Source organism: Corvus hawaiiensis, chromosome 3, assembly GCF_020740725.1.
Source record: "Corvus hawaiiensis isolate bCorHaw1 chromosome 3, bCorHaw1.pri.cur, whole genome shotgun sequence".
Taxonomy (NCBI): domain Eukaryota; kingdom Metazoa; phylum Chordata; class Aves; order Passeriformes; family Corvidae; genus Corvus; species Corvus hawaiiensis.
The window spans coordinates 55,518,684-55,545,822 of NC_063215.1; the positions used below are offsets into that span (position 1 = coordinate 55,518,684).

Genomic DNA, 27,139 nt, shown 5'->3' on the forward strand with positions numbered 1-27,139 from the left:
TTCTTGTTGTCCTTAACACCCTTGACCAGATTTAACTCCTTGGCCTTGGCCTTCCTTGTTTCATTTCAGCTTACTCTGACAATCTCTCTGTATTCATTCCAAGTGGCCTGACCCTTTTTCATTTCCTGTGTATTTCCTGCTTATGTTTGAGTAACGACAGGAGTTCTTTGTTCATCCATGCAGGTCTCTTGCTCCCTTTGACAGATTTCTTTTTCATTAGGATGCATCGTTCTTGAGCCTGGAGAAATGGCAAATTCAGAAACACAGCAGAATGAGGGATGGAAAGAGTGATTGTGATTCCTGTTTTCCATCTGTACATAAGGACTTGGTTTCATTGTCCCAGGAAGACTCAACATTTTCATGATTCTGTGAAGTGTGCAGATACAACGTTTTCACTACTATATTCACTTTTACCATACAGTGCCATTCAAATTTTATTTGAATGTTATGATGGCATAAGTACCTATTCTTCACCAGAGCAGGAAATCTTCAGATTTAATTTCCTACACTGTGAAACTGATGACACATAAGTGAGGATTTGCCTTAAACTTATCCATTAACCACCTCATTATGCTGCCTCTGAGCTATACTCTTCAATTCAACTGCCCATAGAAGCCAGTTTTGGGCAATCTGTTGTCCAGCATGATAAGCAGGTCTGGCATAACTGGATGTCCTGTAATCTTGCTTCAGTGCTAACAATGTGACAGCAATTTAGGAATGCATCATTCAGGGCAATATCCTGCAGTTTTATGGCAGCAAGGGCATGAAAGCAATGAGCTGGAAATGGTTTGGACGCTAGATATGGAGACGATAAAACATCCAAGTTTTGTAGCCATACACAGAGTGACAACAACTAACATACAATAGATATTTAGTTTTATTTGAAGCCAGATGCCTCTTATTTCAGACATGCTGCTTTAACATCCTAAATACTATATTGGCTTTTGCTACTCCCTGCATGCCTTTGCTATTAACTCGGGTGTTCTGAAAAAAGTATATTGGTGAAGTAGCATTGCTATTCTCACAAATTTCAGTTGTGTAGCATCAGCACAGACTACTGCCTCAGGATATTTTCCACCACAGTAAGGTTAGAGCAGGACCTCTTTTTCCCTGTGGGAAAAATGGCCTGGCCAAACTTCTTGGGAGAGGTGCTGAAACAGTCAATAATATGTAGTCTGCTTACATATGTTTGAATAACCAATACTCAGTCATCAGCAAAGAGCAAGGAACACAAGTCAGCAGATCTGGAACCTCTGATTTAATGTTCAGGTTAAATATTCTGGCATCTATATGGTACTGAATGTGGTTACCTTTCCTGTTGATTTAACAAAGCAGATGTTAAACAAAAGTGTCAAAGCATGTAATATATTTCATGACCTCTTTGACAGTAAAGGGTGCTGGAAGTCCCTCCTGATCAAGAACCTTCATCGCTGTGCACCATGGAGTATATTCACAGTCCTTTCCAGACTGCTGAACTCACACAAAAGTCTCCAGACACTTCCTAAGTTCACAGCATTGAAAACACCACACAGGGTTGTAATTCTGTTCCCTATGCTTTGAATTCACCTGGCCACAAAAATTGTTTTAACAGTGCCTGTAGATACCTCCTGCTGTGACAGACAGATGTGTGATAACCACGTTATTTCTAGAAAGATCACCCTGCCTACAAGGTCCATCTGCAAGCCCTTCCAGGTGGCATCTTTCCAAAAGCAGCCTGGTTAGTACACAACTTCACACCAGAGCAGAAAGCAGCATGAGCTCCTGAACTTCAGAGCCATCCTGTCCTTATGCAGCTGACAAAGTCCCAGTCTCTGTATTCGAGTAACTTGGCAGCAGTGCCAATCTACCATACTGACTTGCTCTGCAACACATTGGAGTGTTTAGGAAGTGCTACTACACTTGGCAATGCTGCTCCTTGTTTCTAGATGACTATCTGTAGAACTTAGCGCTCTGTCAGAGATGACATGCAAATAGTTTAATAAACCCTTGTAAAGTTCACGACAATAAGGTGGGACTTATTTTCATGTAGTTAAAAGTGTTCAATCAGATACAGAGAAACATGGTGACGCTAATTTCACGGTCTTAAACTGTTTTCATAAAAATGAATGAGCACATTTCTGATTTAGATGTTGCTGAATTTCTTCTTAGTTCTTTGGGCACCATTCTTTTCTGATGTCCTCCTTGTGTCCTTCCTGTCCAGGTGCACAGTGAGCAGCCTTACTGCTCAAATATATTTTGTCTTCTATTAAAAATATCTTGGCATTAGGCAGCTGTTAATACAAGAATGAATAATTGCAAAGATTACTTCCTCTGTGGTAAGGTGTTGCATACTGATGCAACATTTTATGTTTGGGTTTTTTTCAGTTGGATTCAAGCAGGTTTGACCTTGAGGTTTCATTTCTTCTAGCAGTTTTAAACGTGACCTTTTGGATGCAGCTGAGTACGGTGAAGACTACCTCCCCGTTGCCTTTCACAACCACTCCATCATATACTGTCATTTCTACTGTGCTTTCAGAACTGCTTATGCAATTGTTTTAACCGAGAAAACATTTAAATTATTTTGACTTAGGTTAATTAATTTTGGCAAATTTGAGTGACGTCAGTCATTTGTAACAGGGATAACAAAGAGCTAGACAAGCACTTTTTTCCACCAGCTCTGCGACCACCAGCCATACATACTCCTTAAGAATCTGATTTTTTGTGTTGGCTTATGTATGATCTGCTAACATCGACTCCTCATTATTAATGATCATATCATCAATCAGCCACATAAATGATTTTTGTAGCGCAGGAAGGAAGCTATTACTAGTCCAACACTGAATGCATTCATGACATCTTCTGCAATAACAGCACATCAGAACTAAGGACAGCAATGACCAGTTAGGGATTGGAGCATATCATTACTACTGGAGTGTCATTCAAGTTTTCATAACCAATTCCAAAGCAATCTGGGACTTTCCTATAAAATTCCAAATTCAGTAAATGTGTCTATATTAAAATCTCCCAATCCAAAGAACCTTTCAACAGAACTGATCTCAGGTATGACTGATTTTGACCTCATCAGTTTGAACTGTAGCTTCTCTACTGGAACTAACAAGGGTGGTAAGATACCTGAATGTAGGGATATTTCCAGCATCAGCAATTTGTGGCTTTATTTGGTTTGATATTCAGCTTATGTGTAAATTATGTGTGTGGCAAAACCTACTCTGGGCTGACTGTGCTGTCACGCTTGCCAGTGCAGAGAAAGTGTCATCCTGGCTGAAGAGTACTGGCTGCATATAAACACAATTTATAATTCCTAAAGACCCGTTTTTCCTTCTTTCTTGAAAACAGAGCTGTCCCAGGGCTGCTCTAAAACTTCACTGCAGTACACATGAGCCAAATTCTTGTTGCTCCAAGGCTGAACGTGCACATGAAATGCCTGTGACAGGCTGTTAGAGGCAGCAATCTCTGCCTGATCTACCTCACACACTCTTCAACCCCAGGCATTGCAAGAGGCCATTTTAGTCAATGGTACAGTTAATCACAATAGCAAAGGAAAGTGTACACAGGCTGCCTGTGTGAAAAGGGGCTGAGACCAGTCCAATCAGGGGATGATAGAGTTTGCCTTCTCTAAACACTTGTAATTTTACAATGACACAAAGAAGATAAACACCTAAGGAAAGACAAATGAGAAATTGAGAAAGAACAGTAAGAAAAGAGGAGCTGAAATACACCCCTGCACCCAGAAGAATTATCAAAGGGTACTTTTAAATGCACATTTATTATAAGGAGAATGAAGGATTTTCAATTGCAGTTAAAAATCTAACGAGTTTTTTGAAAACTTTGTATTTCTACCTTTATGTCTCCATACATTCTAGCAATGGATGCAAAACACTGCCCATAGTCTGATTCATGAAATAATATACATAATAGCTGAAGAGACCTAATAATCCAGGCATCTACTAAAAGAGCATATATGCTAAGATGGTGACCCTTGCAACGTATCAACATTCCTTCTCTGATATTTAAATACAAAATTGAATACTCTACCTGAGTTCTTACTTCTAAAATTCTTATTCTTTAGGAAATCTTTATATTGCTAAGATTTCAATCTTTGTACATACATGAAAATATTCACATTATAGGTTTTGTGTCTGGATATCTGGAGGTGTCCCTCCCTTAACTGTTTTTTTAATAACCATCATCAAATACTCCATCAAGGGATCATGCAATTTTTTGTTTACAACCAAAGGTATTACTTATCAGAACTAGCAGATGTGGTTCCTTGGTGAGCTACTGCAATTTCATATACAAAAGAGAAAAATATGCCATGCTAATGTTCTGTTTCCATCTTTGGAAAACTCAGCAAGTCAACTAAATTCTCCTCTTTGTGTGATAAAAGACATTATGCAAAAGACCTCTGAAGTTTAAACATATTAAATGCTTTTCCTATGAATGAGTGAAAAAAAAAAGACGTGACTTAGGAAACACCTGCATTCTTCTCTATATTTATATTGCCACTTGGGTCTCCAGCTCCTATTGTGATGGTACAGCTCAAAGTCATTGTAGCAGCATTGATCAAAATGTATCAACAACAGTGCGAGAAAATTCCTTTCAGATACATTTACCATATTCCCTTCATTTGTGCATTAGTCGGTAACAGACATTTCTGAGCATCCTGCAACAGGAGGTGATTTGACTTTCACAAATTTCCCTAAGAGCAGAAACATCATCAGGAACAATTTCAAGGAAATAATTATGGTCTAGACAGATTTATGACTTCTAAAGACCTAATCCAAAGCACATTAATGTCAGTGGAAGGACTCCCATTGACATCAAAGGCCTTTGGATCAATCCCCAACTGCTGTGGGAATGAATTCAGAGCAGTAATGATGGTGGACTAAATGCACACTTGCAGTTGAAATGTTACCACCCAGACCTCTTTATTCCTCAAATCAGATTAAAAAGTCATTTTCTGCCCTTTCACAATTACTTCCAGATGCGCATCATCTCAAATGGCATTTTCATCCATCTGTATGAACCAAACATGCATAGAGATAGAGAAGTTCTATGCTGCCTGAACTAATAACACAAATGAAAACCACAAGGGAAAATAATGTTGGAATTGATGAAGTTCTTGTTTTAAATGTGGAATGAGAAACCCTGGACTTCATTTATTCCCTCTAACTACTCTGTGATAGAGCTGCCAGGCACACCACTTCTTTATTTACTGCCACAGTAGATTTCTTCTAATTAAATTTTCAATATTTTTCTCTAGCCCACTAAGCAAAACAAAAGAATACACATAAATCAGTGTTAGCCTCAAACTTGGCAGCCTGAAAACTGTCACAAATGTCAACTTCATATACTCTGCTTAATAACAGCTCTGCTGTCCCTTCTGTCCTCTTAAATGTCTATTTACATGCTAAATAATTTGAAGCATCACTCTTCTCTGACCATGTTAATCTAGTTTCATTCCCTTAGCAGTCAGTAACATTTTAGACTGTAAAATGAAATGCTGATGTTGTGTGCAAGTAGAAACCTGTTCAAAGTTTTACACAGTCAAACTCAACTCCAGGTTGTGACAGATCAGTTACCAACATCATCTATTACTTTGAAGTGCACACACCTTCTATTTACTTAAGTTTATCAACAGTTTTGTTAGGCAGGTTTGGTTATCATGTATTCATTCTGATATGTGCATTTTATGAACTACTCAGTGGTGTCAAGTTTTGCCAGGAGGTCTAAATTAGATACTAGGAAAGATTTCTTCATGGAAAGGGTTGTAAAGCATTGGAACAGACTGCCCAGGGAAGTGGTGGAGTCACCATCCCTAGAAGTATTCAAAAAACATGTGGATACAGCACCTGTGGACGTGGTTTGGTGGTGAACATGGTGTCTAGGTTGATGGTCAGACTTGGTGCTCTTAGAGGTCTTTTCCAACCTCAACAATTGCAGGATTCTGTAGTTGAAATCTGCCTTAATAAGCTAGTATTAGGAAGTTCAAGAACTTTCTTTAGGAAATGATATATAACAAGGTTTTTATCAAATAATACGTATTTCCTAGCATTACTCCATCTTTCCATTCCTAATGAATATCTGACCTGCACTCTCAGTCTCTGCACTCTTCTCTGCTCTTCAGAAAACAAGGTTTGTTATTTTTTCTCTTTCTTCAGTTACTATGTGTGGGAAAGTTATTCGTGACTGGGTAATCTTACTATATAGATTCAAAAAATAATAAGGTAGAGAACAATTAAATGTTGTTGGAAAAAAAAAATTGCACTGATCATGGGTTACTAAGAGTTTCTGGATGAGAAGAGGATTCAGCTTAACAGAGGAAGGCAGTATCAGCTAAAAGTGTCCAAGGAATTAAAGTTGTTCACAGTTAATATATATTCTGGACTATATTTGTAATTGGAAATGGTGCTTTAGGTATGTTGTACTCATCACCTGTGATACAAGGAGTTATTTTAAACATTGTTTCAACTTGATTTCCTCAAGAATGAAAGCTTAGGTGAACAGGCTGTGTACTGTCTGTAACTTTTCACACTCTCTCATCACTTCTGATAACTGGCTGGGCCAATTCACTCCATTCTGCAGAAGGGCAAAAGTTAGCTCTTAAAAGTGCCATGGAAGTAGGTGTCTAGAAAAAGGGGGAATCCTACTATTAGCCTAATTAAGGGCCATCAAAGAATCACTGGCATTCATCCTTCAGCTGCAAGTATACAGGAACTGCTCAGGAGGCTACTTTTTAAACAGGTGCTGCTCCAATTTTTTTTACTATGAAAAATTAACTCAGTGTATTACAATACACCCAACACTAGTACGTTTCTCTGTTTACTCAAAAACATTTTTTGAAGACACACCAGGAAAGAGCAGCAACATATTTTAGTCATGATTTGGCACCATCTTTTAGATGACTTGACACTTCAGGGCATTTGTTATTGAAGCACATGAGAGCACAGCACCTGGAATATACCGATTTAAAAAAGTACAAGTGCTTCAATTTAAATTTGTTGACTTTCATTAGTTTGACACCAATCAAGAAAGCATTCCATCAATTCCCAAAGGTAGAAGGCAACCCTGGGAATGACGTGTGAAACCCATAACATGTTAACATACGTGTAAAGTATGTTGCTAGGGAGCTCTCAAAAAAAAAAAAAATTGTTAAGAATGAACTTCTCCAGCACCAAACCATGATGTTACTGTCATATTTTTTTCCCTCTTTACATCTTATTGGTGTGAATATACACAGTAGATAACACCAGATCCTTGAACAAGAAATAAGAAAGTAACTTTGCTGGTAACAGTGAACTTCACTACCAGGGAGATTTTGTCTTAACGTGCACCTTTTATGTTGTTCCTCCCTGCTCCCTTCCACCATAGCTTTTTATAATTTTTAATGCCTTTTCAACATGTTCAAGGCAAAATGCAGTTTGGCCACCTGTAGGCTGCTTCAAGTCACAGGAGATGACACAGAACTACACACTACATTCATAATGGAATACATAGTTTAGACAATTTTCTGGATTTTACACAGGTATGCTGGCTTTACTAGAGCGCATTAGGTAAGGTGGGTAAGGTGAGACAGGACTCTTTTCTCTATGAAAATACTACAAATGTAACCAGGCATCTCCTATTGCCAATGATTCAAAGCGATCTTGCACACTACAAAAAATCAAACAAACAAATCAACAAACAAATCAGGGTAATCAGATGAGCATATACATAAACCAGTATATTAAGTATACTTTTCTTCGAGCAGAACATATCATGTTATTACTATTATGATGAAAACATGGGAAAAAAATCAGTACAAGCTTTTAAAAAATGTAAATACTTTAGAATACCAGTATAACTCATTTGAGAAATATGAATGTACATGACTCTGAAGTGATGATTCCATATTAAATGCATTCCTGCAGAGGAAAAGAAAGCATTTGCTCCTAATGTTGCCTCCCCTTGCAATTCACATCTACCAATTAATATAAGTCAGAGAAAACACTTTGATTTTTAGCTCCACTTTCAAGGAGTTTAGCACTGATATATCAGGTAATGCATTTACTTCAGGAAAACTTGTCTTCAGTCAGAGTGGCAAACGCAATATATAAGACACAACGGTAAGAAACCTCATTCTTATTTTCCCTTTCTTTCAGTCTACAGCCATTAGGGGGAATGTGACTATTGCAGCAGAGGAAGGTGTACAAGCAACCACCAAGAGGTCTATTGCTATCATGAACATTGCTTTGAGATTGGGGGACTGCATGTGGTTAAGCAAAAAATAATTTCCTCATATGACAGGTGAATTCCCTTCCTGTTTTATTATTACTATCCAGAAAATTTATTATGAGAGAGACCATCGCTTTCCCATTCCACAGCCCTGAAATATTTTAAGTTATTTCTGAGGCTTTCAAAACCCTCCCAGACTCAAATCCTAGCAATACATGCTTGTGATACATAAATATTTGTTTATGCAAATATATTTTAATTAAAGCATTTCATCTTGCCAGGTAAACATAAGAAAAATAATGCTGATATACTTTTTACAGAAGGCTTAGCTCATGGTTTTAATTTCCTGTTTTTATTAGCTTACCTCACTTGATGAAAATATTAACACATCCTAAGAAGTACATTTTATTTTCTGGTTTCTCAAGAAAATGTTTGATTTCTACCATCTCATTAGAGGCATCAGCTTTTCATTGGAACAAGATTTAAATTGAAGGAAGTTATTGAAAAAATGGGGCTGCTGTGCCTCCACAGTACTTTAATACCCAGTTGCTCATATCTAAAGTTGTTTTTATGCTGAATATCAATATGCATTTAGAAAGAGACAACATAAGTACTGGGCCTCTGCAGAGGACTCTTTGGGCATTTGTAAGCTCCTTTCTTGTTTATGCTGCCAGAGTCTATCAAACAACTCTCATGTCGGCGCAATCAAGCCACCAAAACAAATGGCTATAAATACAGTCAAAGCAAGAGATAACAATAAGCAGAACAACTAAGTCCTCATTTGAAGATGAAACAGTGTTTTTGAGTGAGCCGTATGTGATTAACCTGCTGTGTATGGGGTCAACATGATTTATTCTCACAGCTATGCAGTCAGCCTTAGCCCTGGAACTCACTGTCAAAGAGACAAGCCTTTCTCAAATCAACCCTCCCCTATGTCTCGCTGACACTTGGAGCTCTTACTTAGGAAAATTAACTGCCATGTCCTTCATTTAAGTTATTTCCACCCCTGCTTGGAAATAATTGTTAGTTTAACAGACAGTTTACCCACGTGGACTTTCTACTCCCCTGTCCATCTATTTACTGCCTGCAATGCTTCAGCACTCTAAAAGTAGATCTTGAAAACCACAGACAGGAGGGGGAAAAAAGAGGTGTCCCTATTTTGTCTAAATTGTGAGTATTGCTAGAACAGTACTCTCTTGGCTCAATACCAAAGGATAAAAAGCAGCAGACCATTACATTTTAACACAATCAAGTGGTTCAAAATAGAGGGATAGTACTGGCTTTGCTTTGATCCTTTAATAGCAGCACCGCATTTCATTTAAAAAGTTACTTTGTGTGTGGGGACAAACCTCTTACCTTTTGTAGCTATTCGAACACACTGAGTTTTGGTTTCCTGTTAAGGAAAGAAAAGCAAACAGTCAGATCAAGGGCTTTTTCTTGCCCTACCCACTCCATAAATTCATCTTAGATCTACTGATCAGCTGGTACAACCCAACGAGGTTGCTGGTTGTTGTAAGGCTCGGGACTTAGCAGGGGAGGAGGCTGGGGAATTTGCCTTTATTGGACTATACTTTCCAGGATAACAATGGGGAGAAAAGGTGCAGGACAGCCCAAATATAGCAAAATTTCAGGTTATTCAAATCAAATGGAAATTGTGCCATAAGAATATAAAGAAAGGGTGCAGCAGTAAAAAAGAGGAGGAGTGGCACTCCTATTTATGTCTCGGCACAAAAATCCTGAGCCAGTGTTGACCTCCAGCAGCACTGTACAGCAGAAAAGATACATTTGCTCACCACTGCCTCCAAAATTATGTCTTGCTACATCCTGACACTATTAAAGAGTTGCCTGAAGCTCATAAGCAACAAGCTCCCTCATGCTTCTGGGTGTGGACTGAGCACAGGTGCAGCCTGGGTGTCCCTCCACAGTTAATCTATAACCTATACAATCTGCCCAGGAGAGAGTGATCTGACAGAAATGTGCTTCAGAAGATGTTGCACATGCAAAGACAACTTGCGTGTAATTTACCAGTCTCCCCTTTTCCCTCAGAAGTTTGGTCAACAATTAAAACAAATGAACAGAGAAATTACTTGTTTATGCATAGTTTGGACAACCTGAACAGATGAGGGTCAATCATAAATGAGTTGTCTGACCTTACTGTAGAATGTGCAGCTATTTTAAAGGCAAACATACTGAAATAGCATAAGGTTGTGTGAGAGGATGCAGCTGCTGTTGTATTAGATCACTCTAAACAATATTGGCATATAATTTGAAAATATAATAATGACAGTTTCACTCTACAAAATATGCTTACTCTAGTCCTCCACCCCCCAGTATTCCCTCCCCAAATACACCCCCTGGGATCTGTCTCCTCTTGAAGATTTGAAAGCAACAGGTAAAATATGTTGATGCTGGTTTGTAAGCACAGCTTGTAAAGAGCTAGCAAAACTCTAAAGTGAGGCACTGTAAGTGTTCAATAAGGACAATTTTTCAATGTAAATTAAAGCCCCGCAAAGTTTACTAATATAATCTTACCTGTTCTCCCTAGTTACTGGATTTACTTGTCTATTTCTGTTCAATATGGCTACAAGGATCACCTCTTCTCAACCCTACCATGTATTTCAGAGCCTACTTTACTTCCCTCTGCCTATTTTGGTGATCCCACTGGTTTACAGCAAAGCTTCTGTTTAAATATTCTGCAGCTCAGAGGTTATCATACAACCACTAGATCTCTGTCCTGGCAGAATGCACTGCAGTTCCCCTCAAAACCTCCCCCTAAATCCCTGTAGGAACAGAAATTCAATCCAAAGTTTCAAACATAAGAAATCCATTTTAGGATTAAAATCTCTCACAAACTGAAATCAAGTTGAAGTAAAAAATTCTCTGTTCTTCCTCATTTTCTACTTATCTGTCAAAATACAAAAGCTGAAATAAATATCTATGTTTTTATTTAGTACTTTTATTTTACTTTTCCCTCCCTTTTTTTTTTTTTTTTTTTTTTTTTACTTTAGGGAATGAAACAAATTTCCTTACAGTGCAGTCTACAGGTAGTCCACAAAAACAAAGAGAATTATTTTTAGCAGGTGAGGGAAATAAGGATGGGCGTCTAGAAGCCACCTTTTATTTTACTTTGTTTACTTCATTCAGGTCTTTAAATAAGAATTAAAGAAAGGGAGTGGTCTATTGAATCAGAAAAAAAATCTAGTTTTCAAACACCTTTGCTCCCATTCTGACTTGATGCATATCCAATTTTCATAATCAGAGGTAAAAGGTGAGATTTTCTTCAAAAGACTCCGAGGCAAGGCTGTCTGTTAGCAAGGATTTGTTTAGTCACCAGAGAGACCCAAGCATAAGGAAGGCGTGGTGGATTTCCAATGGTTCTGGTGGATATCAGTGACTATCAGTCTAGTTGTCCTTTCTAGTTCCTGTCTGAACTGTCTGGAAACTTCAGTTCTCTAAACCGCATATCAAAATATTAGTTTTTAAATATTGCAAGGTTCTCTGTCTACCACATTTTCCCTTCTCACCAATACCTTTCCTCTCCCCCATTTTTCATTTACAAGAGGAAAAACCATTCAAGAGGAACAGCCTGGGGGTTGCAGAGCCACAGTTTTTCTTCCCACCTGGAACCTCAGAAACTCTCTCCCTGACACTTTTCTTCCTTCCATATGCATACAGAGCCAGTAGCAGTACTCAGCAGCAGAGTTAAAAAGAAACATCAAGGAGGTAATGAAGGTGAGTGATAGCCATAATTCTACGGCACAGCAGTGGTGCAAACCTGATGTACATCTTCTCAGAAAGACTCTCAAACTCATGGTGGGCCAGGGGTTACTTTCGCTTAAGAAAATTTTTACTTTTTATTTGATGTCCAGTGTGAGAGCCTTAAAAAGTTTGCAATATTTTGCTAGCCCACTGTGCAGCCCACACTGTTTATCCTGCAGTAATTTAATCTTCAGAGGAGTGCAGGTACTGAGAATTGGGGAAAGGACTGTGGATGTTATTTACCGAGGACACGGAGTCACAGCCCTGAAATTACTTCCCTCAGACAATTACTGTGAGATGTATTAAACTCTCATCTAGTAGCAGTTACTATGACACGAGGCTGATGTGAAATGTGAATGCCGCACTGTCATGCTGTCACAGCACCGAGGGTATTTCAGTCATGCCACTGCCAACACCTCCCACATCCAACTCCAACAGTCCCAACTGTCACCACAGGCATGTCTTTGACTCCTTCCAGCAGAAAGGTGTTGTTGGCACTTGCCTTCTCGACGCTGCTCATGGCCTGGAAATAGATGTTGTAGCCTTTCCGAGGAGCCAGCGGGGGGTTCCAGAAACCCTGGTAAGTCCTGTTGTCACCCACAGTAAAGGGGGCTGGCTCTGGCAGGTTTCCTGGGGGAAGCTGAGCAGCAAAGTAATACGGTGACCCTCCACTAAGAGCAGTCTGATAGGTGACAGGGATTTGGTAGCACTCCATGGCACCAGTTTCTCGCTTTGTTCGGTGCGGGTGCAGCTCTTCAACAACAATCTGGTAGGCACTGGTGAGACAGGGGAAAAAAGGACAAGACAGGAGATGGATGCAGAGAAGAATCAAAAGCTGGAAATACAGCAAAGCTATTTATTTCAGCTGTTGGAAAGAAGCAGCATCCATTTTTTTCATGAAAAACAACGATACAAGACCTCTTATTTTTACTTTCTTTTAACCCTTATTTCTTTAGAAGAAACACAGGAACAACTGTGTTAAACTACAACAGATTAAACTCTTGGCTGATCAGAAGCAATCTGAAGTTAGCATTTTCCTTTGAAACAGTATTAGAGAAAGCTGAGCTTCAAGACCCAACATAATGGCTGCCTCCAGGCTGTGCTCGAAGCACCAATTTGCAGTTGTCATATCATTAGAGACAGAATGTGCTGACAGGCTTCTCCACCTCTTGACCTTGCTGTGGCTTCTATCTTGGCTCAGAGCTATGCAGATCCAAAGTACAAGTGACATGCTGTAATACAAGCACAGATGGACAGAAATCTGTCCATTCCACTGAAATAGACTGCCTCATTCCTCTACAGTTGTCAATGATAAAATGTTACAAATTGCTGAAGCAGAGAGTATTCAGCCCATCAAAACACCACCTCGATCTCCCAATACCTCTCTTTAAATGGATCATGGTTTGGTCACTTTTCAAAATCACCTGCTCAAAATAGAACAAGTAATTATAATTCTTCTTTCTCCTTTAGGGGAACTACCTGACTGCAGGATGTTACCAGCTCATTATCAGCTTCCTCTGCCTTTCAGAAGTACAGAATTTACGTACTGAGAGCAGAAGGTAGTCCTTCATTTTATAAGAAAAAAGGAGGTTTGGAGATTTTAAGGCATGTAGACAAGAAACCTGAAGCTTTTGAATTAAACTGGCAGATTTGTCTGTCTTGAGTTTGTTATAAAGCTTTCTAAACAGAAAAGGTAAAATTGAACCAAATTCTTGAAGTGTCACTGCGTTGCTGCAAGGACTCTGAAAGGCAAAGACAGTCCTCTTCCTTTCAGAACTTATGGGGCAGCATTAAATTATTTTGTCAATTTTCTCTGCTACTGCTGCCCAGAAAACCCAATAACTGCAGTGGCAGAGATAAAGTATGATACTGGCGAATGGAAGAAAGAGGAGAAGAAATAAACTGGAAAATTAGTTTCATGTCTTTCTTGAGCTGAAAGAAAATGTTAGCATCCCCTTTACCTAGCACCTAAAAATTAAGCAGGAATGCGTCTTTCTTCCATTTCAATGTGTCCAAAAAGAATGTACAAAGTCATTTCAGTTTTGAAACTCCAGGTAGAAAAAAGAATGTAAAAAAAAAAAAAAAAAGTTAGATCTGGGGATATCTATTTCTCATAAACTGTCCACGAACTGAGCTCAGTTATACATCACCTTCTGTGGTAAACTCTACATATCAACCATCTCCAGTTAATGAGGACTGTACCACCAAATCACTTGCACAAAACCCCTGTATATCCAGCATATTTCTTTATGCCTCAAAACAAATGTACTAGCAAAAATTCCTAAAAGCACTGATATTTTAAAAGCTTGACAGGATAAAAAATATTTTTAAAATTTTTATTTATAATGTCCCAAGATAAGAAATTACTACTGGCATTCATTCCCTCCCTGGGCTGACCCTGGACCCAGGCAGGGTAAAAAAGCATTTCAGAATTGGCCAGACACCAACTGGAGAGCACTGGGACACAGACACCACGTCTCTGCTGCCTGAATTATGCAGTCTTCTCTCATCAGCTGCCAGTGGATGGGGACAGACAGAAATTCTGCTCTCAGAAGTGACAGAAGAGCAGGAAGCTTGTCTGTGACACCCTGGCAACTTCAAAGGAGAGAGCCAGCAGGGACAGAGGAAGGAGAGTGCAATGTCTGCACGTGACGGAGTCAACGGTGCCCTGGAACAGTCTGGTTTGTCACACAGCTCCCGAGAGGAGACGCACCACAGTTACCATGTCAACCCCTCTTTCCCCATCGATTTTATAGAATAAGGCATAAATGGGGTATCTTCATTTTAAGGCACATCTCCTTTTTTAGGGTCAAGTCTCTTTGGAGATCAAAACAAATAATCAAACAGCATGACAATCATTGTTTAAAAGTCTCTTTTTATAGCATTCTTTAAAAGAACACTGTAATTTTTGAATAGGATGTAAAAGGTATAGAAAAATTTTAAGCGTGAGACCACAATAAAATCTGAAAGTTCTGAAAAACTTTCAAATAAATTAATTTATATAAAATATCTTCCAAAAAATGCTTTTTGGACCCCTACGTACAAAAATATACAATATGTGGAAAATAGGACACAGCTATACATATTGTAGTCATCTACACTTACTCAAGAGAAAAAATAGCAAATAACAGAAACTGTTTTAAGTCTCCAAAAAAGCTTTATTTTAAATTATTTTTTTAAATGCGTTTTCACAAAGTACATTTAAATAAAAGATTTTCCTATCCTCTTTAGAAGGGGGATCTGACAGTATTTTTCATGCAACATTATAGGCTAACAAGACATGGAGGAATACAGTCATTTACCTCTGGGCCCTTTGTGATACCATCTGTTTAAACCCATTTACTAAACACTGCAGTGGTTCCAGAGCAGCACTGTTACTCTATGTGCACATAATAATGGGCAGAAAGGACACCCTGCTGTAACATGTGATGAAACAAGTCAAAGCTAAATTTGTAACTTGAAAAGTGGGGTGTTCACTGGCTTCAAATATGTTTTGGTATCAGGTACTAGTGAAAATTTAGCTATGTACGCTGCTTATCCTTGTGTCTTTACATATAACTAATCTTAGCTTCAATTATCTTAGGTTTTCTATACATTTTTTTGTGCTGATGAGAATTCAGTTATTGAAAGAGCTTTCTTGTGACAGAAGCTGGGGGAATTCCTATAATAGCATTTTTTCCCAGTCTTTCCACAGAGCAGAGAAGGATTAAAAAAGGGAAATAAAGATAGAGGAGTGGGAAGCTTAGATGACAATATTCCTTCTTCTTGATGAATAAAATAAATTCTGAGATATTCTGAAGAGTAATAAAAATTTCAGAACCTGCTACATAAGTCATCAGAATCATAAAGGCCAAACAGTTATCTGAGACAGCCAGGTAAGCAGAGAAATTTTGAAGATACATCAGCTGAAGAACTCCTCAGCTGAAATTTTCCATGAAGAAATTATTTTTCATGACAAAATCTTTTTTTTTTTTTTTTGGTAATTTAAGAAAACCTGTACAGTACCTCCCTATTGACCAAGACAATTGCAAACAGGTGTAGGTCTCTGACAAAAGATCTTCCTTTTCATCCCTCCCTAAAAATTTAGGCTCCCAAAGAGATATGGCAGTGGTGAATGTTGTTCATACTTCAGCCCTATTCTGAGTAGACTTTAAATACCTGCTAGACATTTCTTTCTATGTGTCCAGTGGAGGCACATCTTCCTCTCCTTTGTCAAGCACCAGACTGACTGACGAGCCCAAGTTTCAGCCCCAGCTCTTGTAATTCTAATTGACAATGATTGTTTTAGTTGCTCCCTGCCATGGTCCCCTTAATTAATCTTGCTGCAAAATGAAAACAAACTAATTTTTCACATGGAAGTACAAGAAAAGCACTTAATCAAATAAAATAAATTTAATCATTAAAAATTTACTCTGATTCTGATGCACACTCTTTGTAACCCTGATCTGCAGTAGGATTTGAAAACAAAAAATTGTTTTTCTGGTACTCAGTTAGGAACCTTCAGAAAAACTACAGCAACAAATCACATCTTCAAATGAATCACCGAAGCACCATTGATTCTACTGACTGGAATCTCATCCACAAGATTAATGGTGAAACAATACGCGCTTCAAAGTGAGCCTGAGCCATCCAGCTTTGTCTCCCTTTGCATTTCTAGTTTGTAATTTTGTTTTAAAACTTCAGGAGGCCATAAAGAATGCTAGAGATTGCACAATAAAACCTGACAAGGAAGGTATGATTAGAGTCATGTTTAAACTGTGGTGACTAGGGCAGCTAGGCAGTGTCTTAAAGAAACACCACTCATAGGTTATACTTAAGATAAGGAACATCTGTTTGCTGAGTGGCTGTGCTGATGGAGAGGCTATGATGGAAATCTGACCATAGCATAATTCTGTTTGTAAAAGCAAAAGAGTATCAGACTAAACTTGTTTTCTGTTTACTTCTTCTTTCTTTTCCTATTTTTTAAAAAAATTTTTAAACATGAACCTACTGATATTAAATGAAATGACCATCTACAGATCCCGAGATTACAGGACTGGGTAGAAACAAAACTTTTCAAAAAGCCAGTTGTATTCTTCAGGGTCTGGCTAAATAACAGCATCTGAGTCCCTTCTACTCCATCACAGCTGCAGGCACAGTGATCCATTTTTTCCCCACCTTCCTAGTAACACTCATTGTGGCAGTAAGCCAGCTTCTAGAGGAAACAAAACTGCAGTGTGGATGGAGTGAAGCTTCACTGAAATATATCATAAAGTTTAGCAAATGCATTGAATCAATTCAGAATTTGAATGTGCTACATTTATCTCCTTATTAAGAAGCTGCTGAAAAGTACCTGACTGCATACATCAGAAATACGCATACCTTCAGAAAAGGGAATAATACCATTCCTTCTGCATTCCACCAGAGAATGCTTCTCATTCCAAGTAAGGAATAAAACACCTGGTTGATTTTAAGAATAAAGCCCAAGTCTCCAGTTATGGTAAAGGACTTATTTCCTTGGCCTCTTGATGTTAGAAACTTGATGTTATATCTTAGATTTTAGAAATTAACTCAAGTGGAGAGGGAGGATGACAGAAAGGAAGAAAGAAGTATGCTTTTTGAGAACACAGTCAAACAACAGCGATTAATACTCTATGAAACTATGACTATCAAACTGTCTATTAACATTTAGCACATAGATCTTTCCTGCCATCTTCATAGGCCACAGTGACAAGCTCATGCCGTTGAACTGAGGATGTTGTGAGGAAAACTGATGGAATATATGTGAGTTTGTGTGCTTCAGGTTTACTCTGCAGCAAGTTACTCATCTACAAGTACAGAGCAGAGAAACCAGAACTTCTTGATCTAGGTAATTTTCTAGCCCCGTGAGTAACTCTCTAGCCACATCCCATCATGCTACCAGTTCACAAAAGAAGCACCCACCCAGGAGAGAAACCCAGGACCCAAGACTGACACCCTGAAGCTGCATGGTGGGATTGAAGGTGGAACCCTGCTGCTGTCAGCCCAGGATTGCCCCGGAGCAGTTGCTGTAAAGAAGATATGCACCACTATCAGTAGATCCCAGTGGTGTCCGGCAGGGATGCTCTGGGCAAGAATTTGCCTCAGCTCCCTCAGGTGGCCAGACACAAGACTGAAAGGATGTTGCATGGATTACATGAGAGAATAGGTATCACATTACCCAAACAAGGACAGCTTTCATTAGGGCCAGCAGCAGGACACTTAAAAGTCTTTAAAAGCAACTACAAAGCCCTAGAAGAAAGTGAGTTTAAGCACCTTCAGATTTGAGAGCATTTTCAGACCACAAGTCTGTTTTCCAAGGTATTAATTTAAAAAAATCTCTATTTTAAGAATCCAAGTTCCTTACTGAAAGCAGTCCTGTTCCACAAAAATCCCAGGTTTGCCCCAGGGCAATTTCTCAGAAATGAATGATCCATGGGAATACAATTTTAAATATAACACATCAAAACCTCCTTTAAAGGGGATGAATCCGGATTTTCTTCTCTGACAGAATATAAATAAATAACTTGATAATATAAATCATAAGAGTGACTATATGATAAGCACATAAAAATGCATATAGTTATGTGACTCATCCCCACTACATTCATATAGAACTTATATTCCCCTTAATGGAAATAGACTTAGGAAACAATTAATTTTCCTCTACTTTTAGGATTTGGGCATGTTACTCAACATCAGCTGAGCCTTGATAGCTGACTTAATGTAACACAGAATGATTAGCTCCTGTTTCTCTAAAATGTCACAAGGGTAATAGCATGAAAACCTCCTGATGCTCAGCAGCTAATTAACCCCCAATTAGTCAACCCTGCCCCTGAATATTGGTGATGCTGCCACATCAGTAAATCACAAATGGAATCAAATAATATCATAAAATTTTTACACTAACAAGTAGAAGTAAAGAGCAGGATGTGGACTAATCTTTGCAAACAAAATTAAATTATCTCTCAACAGAGAGCAGAAATGGAAAGGCCCCTCAAAGTTAACATAAATGAAACATTTTAATATGATTAGAGGACACGCCAAATAAAATTTAATGGCTTGCTACATGATTCCTAGTAAGAAGCACTCTCAGAAGAAAAAGGTCAAATAGTTTGTATTCATCACTATTATTCTCCCATTTCCCCACGGCTTCCAATTTTCCAATCATACACATATGCTATAGAGTAGCTGACTTTGAAGCACTGGAGAGGAAGTGTTATTTTCAAATCTACTTTCTCACAAACACCTTTCAGTGTCATATTTCAGAGGCACTGTGAGAAAGTAAAATGAAATTATAATGGCTAGAAGGTGGTCTGGGGACCCTATATCAAACAGGTCAGGTAGCTGAATGATTCAGGTCATGACTATCTTTAAAAAAAAAAACCTGCCAAACCCAGATTTTTTTAGTTACACGTCTATTGACAAGCTAGGTGTAGGTAAGAAAAACAATAGTGGTGTAAAATTACTATCACTCAGAAATGAACAGCTCTATGTACTGTGACACAACAAATATTCAACTATAAAAAGAAACTCCTCTTGATTTTATTTTTTTTTTAAATATATATTTTTTAAATTTTTACCTGATAGGTGCACCTTTGGCCTGTGCAGGTCTCAAGAGTACAGTTATTGTAGTAGCAGTTTCATTGAGAGATGCATCGACTCCTTCATAGTCTGGTAAAGTGGGAGCTGATTAATGTTGAGAGGGAAGGAAAAGAACAAGAAACAAATCAGTGAAAACATTTGGAATTTTTATGAGGTTTTGGCTGTTTGGAGTATAGAACAAAGCCACAGTCATTATCAGCCACATGAGTATTTTTAAACAGTTTCTCCAATCAGGCATAATCTGTTACTACAGCATGAATGGGACTTCATCAACAATTGATAACTCTATCCTTAACCGCTTCCCATCAAATCACGACACCTCTACACTTAAAACAGGTTTATTCAAGAAGGACAGAAATAGAGGGAGGAGGTGACTGACAAAAAACACTAAACTACAAAAAAAAACCATTTTGGCCTCAATTTTTCTACCCTTCAAATAACTACAGTCATCATGTCAAAGACCCAACTTCTACCATCCTCCTCCAACAATTTAAGAACCTTTCACATTTCCTCTTGAATGTCATGGGAAACAATGCTAATGCCAACCAGCGTCCAGGAAAACTGGGACTTATATAGACATGCATGTGTGGACTAGAACTGGTTCGGGGAGTCTATTCCCATGCCCATTCCTATCAATGGGCGGCCAAGCTGCTCATTAATCAGCTTCAGAACCACTATGAAAAAACAAAATGGAAGTCAAAACCAGAAGTAGTTCAGGAACTGATTCACTAATGGACTGTCAGACTGTCATGCCTTCATGGCAGCAATATTTGTTGTGGGTGGGATTGCTAGTGTTGGCAATTACGTCAACCATCCAGCTTTAATCTGCTGCCTGTTACAGTCCTCACCAGTAATACTATTGCTGATTTCAGCCCTGGTGCAAGGAAAGAAACAGGATTTTCTGTGAATTAGAAAATGATAGATTTCTAATCATTGTTAATTCTTCACTAGTTTGAAAACTATCTGCATGTTTGGGTTTTTTTTAAGTATGTGGCTGTATCATTACAAAATCATGAATGAAGCCTGTATATTTCAAAATGAACTTTCACAAAAAGATGTTTCCTAGCAGGATGTCAATCATTTAAGTCATAATAATTTAACAATACTATATCAATAGATAGAAGAGCTCTGAAAGATTAAAAGCCTTGCTTCATCAGTCCTAGATCCTAGATGAGCACAAAACCTGCTCTTATTTCAGGAAATATTATTTGAGAATTAATGTTCATTTAATGTTAATTTTAAAATTACTGCTTACACTGTGTTCACTAGAATCAGAGTAACCACTTGTAAGCTTAGTTAAAAGGAATAATTTCACTCCTCAGTAAGCTAAAATTAGCATTTTCTGAAACATGCATTGCTGCATATGAAGTATCAGTCATGCAGAGTGAAACTGGAAAACAGCTCAGTGTAAAGCAGGATAGAAAGGAGAACAGGCTGGAGTTCAGATACAAGTAGTGTCACAGCCCGCCTTTGAGCTTTCTTAGCATTAACCATGTCTTGCCAACTAACAGATCCATACTCTGTCTAGAAAGTTGTGCTATACTGGATTCTGGACAAAATTCCCAAAATTTCTGTGTGGAAAAGAGGGCATATCTGAAGAAGCCTGAATTCGTTGTAGTCCTAAATAATCCAAACACATTGAGGCACTTTTTTCCTCAAAATACTGAAATACCAGACAAGCTAGCATGATACACACCTCTTTTCTTTCCCTTCTACAAAGAGGTTAGAAGACAAGTATGCAAGTAACACACCATCATTATATCTGAAAATTTATGAATTAGAATTGGTTGTGAAGAAACACAAGGACCTTAAAACAACCTGAGTAAAATATCAGACTTCAAAACAACCTAATAGCTACATAAACAGAACAGAACACATCATTTGGGGATTTTTGGTGCATTGTTTGGGTGTTTCAAAGGGATAGGGATAGGACTGCTAGTGCTTACGTGCTGGGGTGGAATTCAACAAACTGCTCCAGTTAGCTATGACAAATACAGCATTTCACTTGCTACATAATTCAAGGAGCTCTGCTTTGAATTTTGTCCCATTTTGATTTATGTGCGTGTTTTCATGTATTGTGAGGAGACTACGTGAATAGTTTCCCACAAAAATCATAGGTGCATTCCACTACATTATTAACTTCTCTTTACAGGACAATCTGAGTTACATTATGACAGATATAAGGAAAATAGCCTGCTTTGTGATGTTTAAATTTCTAAATGACTGACTTCTTTGATCTCTGCCAAGCTCTGAAGTCACCATGTCACAAAAAAAAGAGTTTCTCTAAATGTAGCATTGACTTATCTTCCACTATCAACTGCATAACCCACTATCTTATTTTTTGAGAATAACACTGAAATTTAGGAAATTATAAAAGTACTAAAGCACTTCATTTGGCATTACTGTCTTCTAGAGTTTACAGTGCATTATTAAGACCAACAGTGTTGAAGCTGGTGCACTGCAATAAATGAATAAAGGCATAAGGAAGCAGACTTATATGAATCTGGCAAAATAAATTCACACTTTGTCCCAACTGCCCTGACTCTGTTATAGCTGTGTGTTGCTAAGTGGTGTCACCTTCAGTAAGTCAGTAATTTTCTGCACCTGACTTTACTGACCTGCAAAACAGATGCAGTTCTTAGTGACCTATGAGTGTTGAAAGGCCCAATTAGTTAAGGTTTATACAGCACTTCAAAATCTTTGGATGAAAGTACACAGAAAAAACTGTTATCAACTACAGCTGTGCAATTTCCATCTCATGCAAGGATTTATCCCTGAACTTATGCTTCCCTGTGGTGAATACACCCAAAAACATTTTTAGTAATGTAATTTCATAACATGGTAGGATTTTTTGTGGGGGTTTTCTTTAGCATTTCACAATTTCTCAAGTCTTACAAGGATATTCAAAATACATTTCCACCCTCCCCTTCCCTGTTTTTTCTTTATGCTGTTGTTTGCTTTTACCTGAGATGTTGGTTGTTACATTGATCGTAGTTGCTGGTCCAAACCCTTTGACAGTGCTTGCACGTATGAAGAACTGGTAAGTAGTACCAGGGTGCAGGTGGGAGAAGACGTGGTGTGTGCTGTTCCACAGCTTTGACACTGTTTGTGGAGGTCCTGCCACTGGAACTGCAGGATCAAACGACTGTATACTGCTATAGCTGACCTGGGAAAACAATTTTTTTGTGACTCTTAAAAGTTTGGTCACAACGGATTTAGGTTAGCTTGGCTGGAAAGTAAACAAAAGAGATATGCTCCTCTAGCTACCCATCTGTCTTGAGGATACCACAGAATCACAGAATCATTTAGGTTGGAAAAGAATGTTAAGATCATGGATTCCAACAATTAACCCACCAATGCCAAGTCCAGCACTAAACCAGTGGGGGCTTGATGTGTGCTATTGAAGATTCTGCCTTATTTGAAAGGCTATGCAGGCATCCTCCATCATTACTGTTATATGACACGGTCCCTTGCTGGTTATAAAATCACCATTGAACACTTCGAGCTTCACAATTTGCTTTCTCTATAGCTGCTCTCTCAGAGCTAAAGCCACTACTCCTATTAATCCACTGCCTTTTGCATCTGTTTCCAATTAAAAATCAAGGAAGCATTTATCTGCTTTAATCCCATTCATCAACTGCTTTTACATATCAGGTCATGTATGGAAAATTTCACTGATACATTCCACTGAGAGGAAGTGAGCAAATGGCTGAGTGGGGCTGAACTGCCTGCCTGCCTGGTTTAACCCACACTATTTAGCAAATTTTGTAAGCAATAAATAAATAAATAAATAGATTTTTAAGGGGTTTTGTTTGATTCGTTGTTTTGCCTTCCTATACTTCACTAATACACAAAGTTTTATCTTCTGTTCCTTTAAAAGAGGAGTGCTGGAAAGTGTGGTATTTGTTGCTCGAATCAGCTGGTGTTACCTGCTAACCTCCTGTGAAGCTCCCCAGAAGGCTCATAAATTAAATACACTTTAAACAGAATTTGTATGGAGGTTTTCTTTTAAGGGTGATATCTAAAGATCTAACAAAGCTAAAAAACATTGCTCCAAATGTAATAACAATCTTACTTTTCATGTAACCTTCTCTTCAAATGAAGAAAATTTTCCAGATCATGGCTGTCATGGCTTTGGAACGGTGTATAGCAACAATACAAGATTTTTAAGGCACTTATGTGGCAAAGCCACTTGACAGGGATGGACAGCCATATGCACCATAATTACAAATTTTGAATATCTAATCACTACAGAAAATCATGTATTCAGTAAATGAAAGAAGTATACTATTGAATAGCTGCCTACAGAGCATAAACACGCGCTGTCACTCTTGGTGCACCTCCCTAGCCCCATCCTATACTAGTTAGGTGTTTAATGATTACCTCATACTGAGTAATGATGCCATTTGGATCCACAGGTTCCTTCCAGTTGAGGAAGATCTTATCTTCAAAAGGAGTTCCTTTCACTGATTTGGCAGGTATAGGGCCTGGCACTACAAACAAAATGAAAGTTTTAAAAATAGGAAATTCAAGAGACAGAAAAACTAAAGAGATGACAGAACATCCTATTAAAACCAAAAGTGAGAATGGGTCTATTTTTATTAGTATTCATTTGCATGCAAAAGGCAATGGTAGAGTGTGTGAAAAAGCACTTCAAAGTCTATTTTGTCATTTGCAGTGCAGAGAGAGCACGAAGTTGAAACGTTAACGTTATCCACACATACGGTTTTCAAAACTCCACGCAAAGTCAAATTGTCTCATAGTATAGCCAGGGGAAACAGTTCAAGCTAGATTACAACTTCAGGGAACATCACTGAACTCTGTAATAAGCGTATCTTAGGACAAGGACTACATGGTTCTAAAATTCTTTTAAAAGGAAAAATCAAAGGCAAGGAAGAGCCTCTGTTATACAGCTTCTTCCAAAGGAGAGTGTGGGAACCCAGAGTGCAGAGAATATTTCTCTGCCTGTTTTGAAGGGTTCTACCCCCCTGAACAACACTGGTTTTGACCTTCATCCTTGGAGAAAATTGCCTGCCCTCTGGGAAGAATTAGAATCTACACTGGTGTGAACTAGGTGATAGAATATTATGAAAGATTGTCACAGGGTGAAAAATTTAGAGGATTTGGGTTTGTTAATATAGTAAATAGATAAAAGCAAAAAACTTCAAAATGGAGGATTGTTGTTGTTCTCTAGACCTTCTTCTTCTTCTACTACTCCATATTCTGCAGTAGAAGTAGTTTGGGATGATTGGATAAAGAATTCCACAGTTCCAGTCTATGTGACTAGATGATTTCTTATACATTGGTGGAACAGTAAAAATAATGTACGCTTTTAGTGACCGTTGGTTAATTTACCTTTAAAAAGGCTGTGTAATCTTGATTATTTGGCATTCTCCTCCATTCTCTGCTCTGTGCTATGTCTGGGTCACATTAGTGGCCCTATTTCTCTGATAAGACTTAATAAACAACTATCTGAAAGCAGAGAAGGCTGAAGGTCCCGTTCGTCTCTTGGACTCCTGGCAAAGACTCTAAAATTCTCCCCCATCAGGGGAGGCATAATTACGGCACAGACAGTGTCAAATGAGAGAAATTTTTAACAAAATAGCTCTAAATCACATCTTCTTATGATCTGTTGTTTTAAAATAAATCCTTATTTAAAAGGGAGGGCTGAACATGCGGAAACACACCAGCTCAGCTGCCATTTCTTTCAGCCTTTGACCTTCTCATGTGCAGAAGGATCAAGACTGCTCACTTCAATTCCTTCCAATAAGAGATGTTTTCAAAGCTTTGAACTAAACCTCACTAAGATGACCCTACTTTCTTATTTCAAATGGAACCAATATCCCTGGTGTAATAACAAGTCTGAAATGTCACCTCAGGCCTCTTTGCCTGAAGTGATTCACAGCACCTGGTAATCCCATCAACACCAGCCAGAAGCACTTAGTTATCTTCCATTACAGCTTACAAGATACTTTTGCCTACACATACAATTCCTTTTTATCAGAGCAGCTCACCTAGATTTGAACACACACATTTTGAAAGAAGGGGGTGAGGTTAAGTGACCGCCTAGAAAAACTCTGAACCCAAAGAAACACCTTCCCTCCTCAAAGAGAAAAAGTTGTTCAGATTTACAGTCTTTCAATCAAAAATGTTATTTCTATGTAATATATTGACATATATTTCTGTCTCTTTCTAATAAACCCATTTCCTTCAGTGCAACTTTCAGTGAGCCTTATGCATGACACTCCTTGGATATTCATTATCAAAGCAGACTGAAGTTTTACGAAGAGCAAAAATAAATTAAAATCCGATGGATCAAAGGAAGCACCAGGTCTGTGCTAGCAGCAGGAAAGAGTGAGTGGTCTCTCCCATCAGTGGAATTTATTTCAGTCTACACGCAAGCTATAAATGATGATCTGACCCTTGACACAAACAACACAATTTGGCACATTAATAATAAATTCATGAAGTCAAAAAAGCCCATAAGTAAATAGGTGAGAGCTTCACATAACCCTTTCATCTAATTGTCATATGAAGGCTTAGGAGAAGTTAACTAAAATCACAGGCTGGTGCTTTTCTTCAGGGACAGACCAGGCAGTGGATGAAGGCTGACATGCAATGACAGCCCCTCTGTGCTGTTTGTGTCATTGAGAGACTTCCTGTAGGCAACACTTCATTTTTCATGGGAATGCCCTACAGTATTGCCCTGATCTCAAAAGAGGTATGAATATACCCTGCTGCACATGAAATTTTCCTTGGATGATGCATGCACATTTTTGTGTGTGTGCATGTACATCTGTGTCTGGGAAAAGACATGGATATTCACCAGGGCATGTACACAGTGTATGAAATTTGACATTAAACCACATCAAAGTATGTGAGGTAAAAAGAAAACAGACACGATTGCTCAAAAACATGCAAAATGCTTTTTGTATGGTGCCTTTAAAAAGAAATGCTTCATATTCAGTTGAAACTGGGTGCAGGGCTCTGCATTTGAGGGTTGCATAAATCCTCCTACACCTTTTGTTTAAATACCAAGGTGGGAGAAGTGTCTAGGCTCATCTCATTCCATGACTGTTTTCTTCTCCTGCAATATAAAATTTGATGCTTAAGGCAGCAGTAGCAATGTTAAAGTGACTGGAATTATGTGATCCAAGTTAGTTTCATGCTTCTCTTCCCCCTGGCATGGGAAGGGCACAAGAACAGAAGCTAGCACAGCAATGAGCAGCTTGCTTGGAATCCCAGTTCAAAAGAGTCAGAAAGAAAAAGACAACAAGCATTTAGAGAAAGAGAACAGTAATTCCCACAAACTTCATCCACTCCCACAAATTCATAAAAATGAATGTTGGGATTAACTTAAATAATTTGACAACTCAACTGGAATTAAAACAAAGAAACAAATAAAAGTTCAAGTGCCCAGAAAAAGGAATATAAATTAATATTAGTTTGAAGGACACATTTTGATGGCCTGAAGTTATTTTTTCCTTTCCATTTTCCAGTTCAGCCACAGTAAAAATGTCTCAGTTGCACTGTTTTACCAAAAGGGTAAAGAGAGTGAAGAAAGAGA

The 27,139-nt window shown here is 38.3% G+C and overlaps 1 protein-coding gene across 18 annotated transcripts in view; it reads right to left on the reverse strand.

The window, feature by feature from the left end:
- PTPRK (protein tyrosine phosphatase receptor type K) overlaps nucleotides 1-27,139 on the reverse strand; it is a 392,047-nt gene that overhangs the window by 60,675 nt on the left and 304,233 nt on the right. For all 18 annotated transcript variants that reach the window (XM_048296431.1, XM_048296435.1, XM_048296424.1 and 15 more), the window contains exons 9-13: nucleotides 23,956-24,065; nucleotides 22,537-22,738; nucleotides 19,551-19,656; nucleotides 12,473-12,746; nucleotides 9,568-9,604 (exon numbers count right to left, since the gene is read on the reverse strand). In XM_048296431.1, coding sequence (XP_048152388.1) covers nucleotides 9,568-9,604; nucleotides 12,473-12,746; nucleotides 19,551-19,656; nucleotides 22,537-22,738; nucleotides 23,956-24,065 — 729 coding nt within the window. The remainder of the gene's footprint in view (nucleotides 1-9,567; nucleotides 9,605-12,472; nucleotides 12,747-19,550; nucleotides 19,657-22,536; nucleotides 22,739-23,955; nucleotides 24,066-27,139) is intronic.